General features: G+C 28.2%; 1 protein-coding gene across 1 annotated transcript in view; it reads right to left on the bottom strand.

Annotated features, from left to right (window-relative positions):
• The window catches only part of LOC106458347 (trafficking protein particle complex subunit 9-like), a 65,787-nt gene that overhangs the window by 40,060 nt on the left and 22,306 nt on the right, over positions 1-3,421 (bottom strand). Inside the window, 3 exon segments of the mRNA XM_022384536.1 lie at positions 1,329-1,335; positions 2,256-2,329; positions 2,947-3,071. Coding sequence (XP_022240244.1) covers positions 1,329-1,335; positions 2,256-2,329; positions 2,947-3,071 — 206 coding nt within the window.

Here is a 3,421-nt window from a genome sequence, read left to right as displayed (position 1 = left end):
CCAGGCATGGCTAAAAAGTCAATATAATAAAAATAATGAATATATATAAATATATAATGTTATGAGATTTAAGCTATTTAATCTGAACATTTATGTTTTCATGTTATAATCTGTAGTCATTCTGGAAAGAAAAAGACATAACTTATAATTATTTCCAATTTTTTTATGGTGGTTACAAGATCGGTCAGATTGACCAAACCCATACAGATACTGATTAGTGAAAATAACAGATAAAATATAGTTTTTTCTTTAAAAAACCTTTGATAACTATCTGCACATTATAAGGATTCCGCATGTGAAATCTGAAAATTTTCTGACGCATAAAAGTATCTTTAGTCTTAAAATAAAATTACTTTGCATGATGGATAGGAAAGAAAAAAAGGCATGAGAAAAACATTGCTTTAGAAAAAATCAAAATTAAATATCTTATATTTCAAAAACTACATACGTATAGGACCTTTCATCTCAAATTTCAAAAAATTTCATCCACTAGTTTCATTTTTGTAAAGAACTTTCATGAGAGTTGCATACCTACTTACAATGTAAGTAGGTCGTGATCAAAGGGTTAAGGTGGAAAACAATACAAAAAGAAACTGATGCAGTACATTCTGTAGTAGTTCTTTGTTCTTGTTATTACTTTATGTTCTTAACAAGACCAAAGACTAGGGTTAACTTTTTTGAAGGCTTTGACAGCAAAAAAGTATGAGACCTACATGTAAATTCTACATTTCTTTATATATATTATTTATTTTTTATAAAAGTAATTAATATGTAAAAATTAGAAACTTATTAGGTTAGATAAGAAAACTTAAATTTAAAAAAAGTTCTCAACAAAAAATGAGTACGAGCTGCTCACTTGTGATTTATTTCAATAACTTTGTTTACTGTAATTTGCATTATCCTCTCACAAGTGATTTATTGCTTTATTAATTGAGAGTAGTTGTGAATAGGTTAGAGAACTCAAAATGTTGGGATAAATAATTATGATTATCTATAACAATATGTAACCATTCTAGAAATAAAAAAAAGAGAGTAATTTCAATTTATTTCATACTTTTGCTTTGTTACATGGTGGTTACAAAATCTGTAAAACTGACTGAGGCCAATAGAGTTAGTGTTAGGGTAGAGAAAATATATAAGATAAAAATATGAAGTTTTAAATGTTATGCAAATGAAATTTGAAAATTATAAGATTAAAAAAAAGTATTTTTATCCTGAACATGAAAATCACCTTGTACTCTGATTCAGTAAAGGTTTCATAAGTTCACAGACAAAATTTCAGTAAATATACTTAATAAAATATATCTACATTTTTGTGTGCAACAAACTTCTATACTTTACTAAAAAGCTTGCCAAATTTTGTGAAGATACATTTTCTACATTCAAATCAGTTATAGTACGTATAGTTTCATGGTGATTACAAGGTTGGTAGAAATGACCGAGCCCATTCACAGAGGGTTAAAAAGGTACAAGAAATCTTGTTTTTAAAAATTTTATTTAATTCTTTACAAACTGTTAAGGTTGTAAATTAAACCCAACAACATGTCACTAATAATTTTGGAACTTTATTTTTATATTTGAAATCTTACAAAAACATTTTAAGCCATATAGATCATTTCACAATGCACCAAAAAAAATCAATTTAATTTTGTGAAGGTTTAACACTATTTACAAAAAAATGATCATTTTTAAGCAGCTCAGATTAATTCAAAACTTTTTAGCAATTAAAAGTATTTATTGAAACTTGTTGTGATTCTTAAATTAACTAGAAGTCAAACAGTAAAGTTATGCTGCTAGCAAGGTGCTTGGGGGAACGAAGTGTTTAATGAAAGTATGAGATGAAAAATGTTCATCATGAATGTTTGTAAAGCATGTTAGAACCATGTATTTGGTATTTTCAACCTGCATAACGTTTTATGTGAAACATGGGGTAAAAAGTTCATAGATCCTAATTTTCAAGCGGAGCCATCACTAATTAAGAACTGCCGATCAGGGACAACTACTGCCTAATTTAATATTATTAATAGAGTAGCAGGATTGAAATTTACAGCAATAAAATTCCCATAGCTTTAAAGTGTGGGGAGTATTAAAAGACATATCAGAACTGAGCCTTAGCTGTCTGGCACACCTAACAACTTTATCACATTCTGTCCCTCAAAGAAAACAAACTATTCAGTTGTAACTCCAAGTCAACATTTAACCTGAAAAAAAAGTTATAATGATTTATAAACAAGTTATGTCGTAAGCAACTATACCTCACCTCTTGTAAAATCAGCACCCGGACAGCTTTGATACTGCATTCAGCCTCAATAAATGCTGCTCCTCTGAACTAATAAAATACATAAATAAATAAGAACACTTTCTTCTTTAGCAAAAAAAAAACATATTTTTGAATTTTAAGTTAGCAGTTTAAATAGAAACAATTTATAAGTTACAGTTGCTTTGGGAGCAATCAATGTTTACTTACCTGCAAGAACTTCAAGAGATAAAATTTTTTAGACAGAAAAATACATTTTTATTTCATATAAAAATATAAACTAGATGATAACATAAAATATTATATAATCTAATCAAGACTTAATACACGTTATAAATATATTACAATATATATATATATATTGCACAGAATCATAAATAGTGAATGGTGGATTAAATAAGCCATAAAGCATGACCAAGTATTAAATATCTATACCACACATGAAATGTGTGTGATTAATTTATTCTTGCTGTATCAGGCCAATTTGTATAATCATCAATCTGCAATGGAATGGACTAGTCTTAAAATATTTTCTTAAGTTTGTTTCTGAAGAATAAATTAACATTTTCTTAGAACAAGATGAAGCAGGAATCACCATCATACGAGCTATTTATTTTATACAGCTCTTCTCATTAATTACACATCAAGGAGAAGAATTTTCATACTTGATAACAAGTATTAAAGAATACCTTGCTATACTGGAAGATTGCTTCTTTAAATTTTTCAATAATTTCCTCAGGTGTTAAAATGCTTTTTCCTAAAGTCTTGTACTCTGTCGGATCCAGACCATTCGGCAAGCTCCGAGTGTTGGATGCTACAGCAGAGATTAACTACTTAAATATATATTTCAACCACAAACATGATGACTTTTTTTGTTACATTTTTAGATAGTAGTTAAAGAAAAGAAGATACATTGATAACACAGGCCTGCGATGGTTTTATTGTCTTGGTATTTTTACATGTTCTACAGTAATTCCTAGATGCTGAGTCCGAAAATGTTATTCATTTTTCTCCATCATGTACAGACTTTTCACAAAACATTATAATGCAGTACATAAAAGAAAGACACAACACGTAGTTTTGCAACTAAAAGACATAGATTTAAAAAAAAACAGGATAAATGGGGATGCATAATCATTTGACATCAGTGTTCTTTCCATTTCT

Source organism: Limulus polyphemus, unplaced genomic scaffold, assembly GCF_000517525.1.
Source record: "Limulus polyphemus unplaced genomic scaffold, Limulus_polyphemus-2.1.2 Scaffold449, whole genome shotgun sequence".
NCBI classification, from domain to species: Eukaryota; Metazoa; Arthropoda; class Merostomata; order Xiphosura; family Limulidae; genus Limulus; species Limulus polyphemus.
This window is presented reverse-complemented; position numbering and strand designations above follow the sequence as displayed.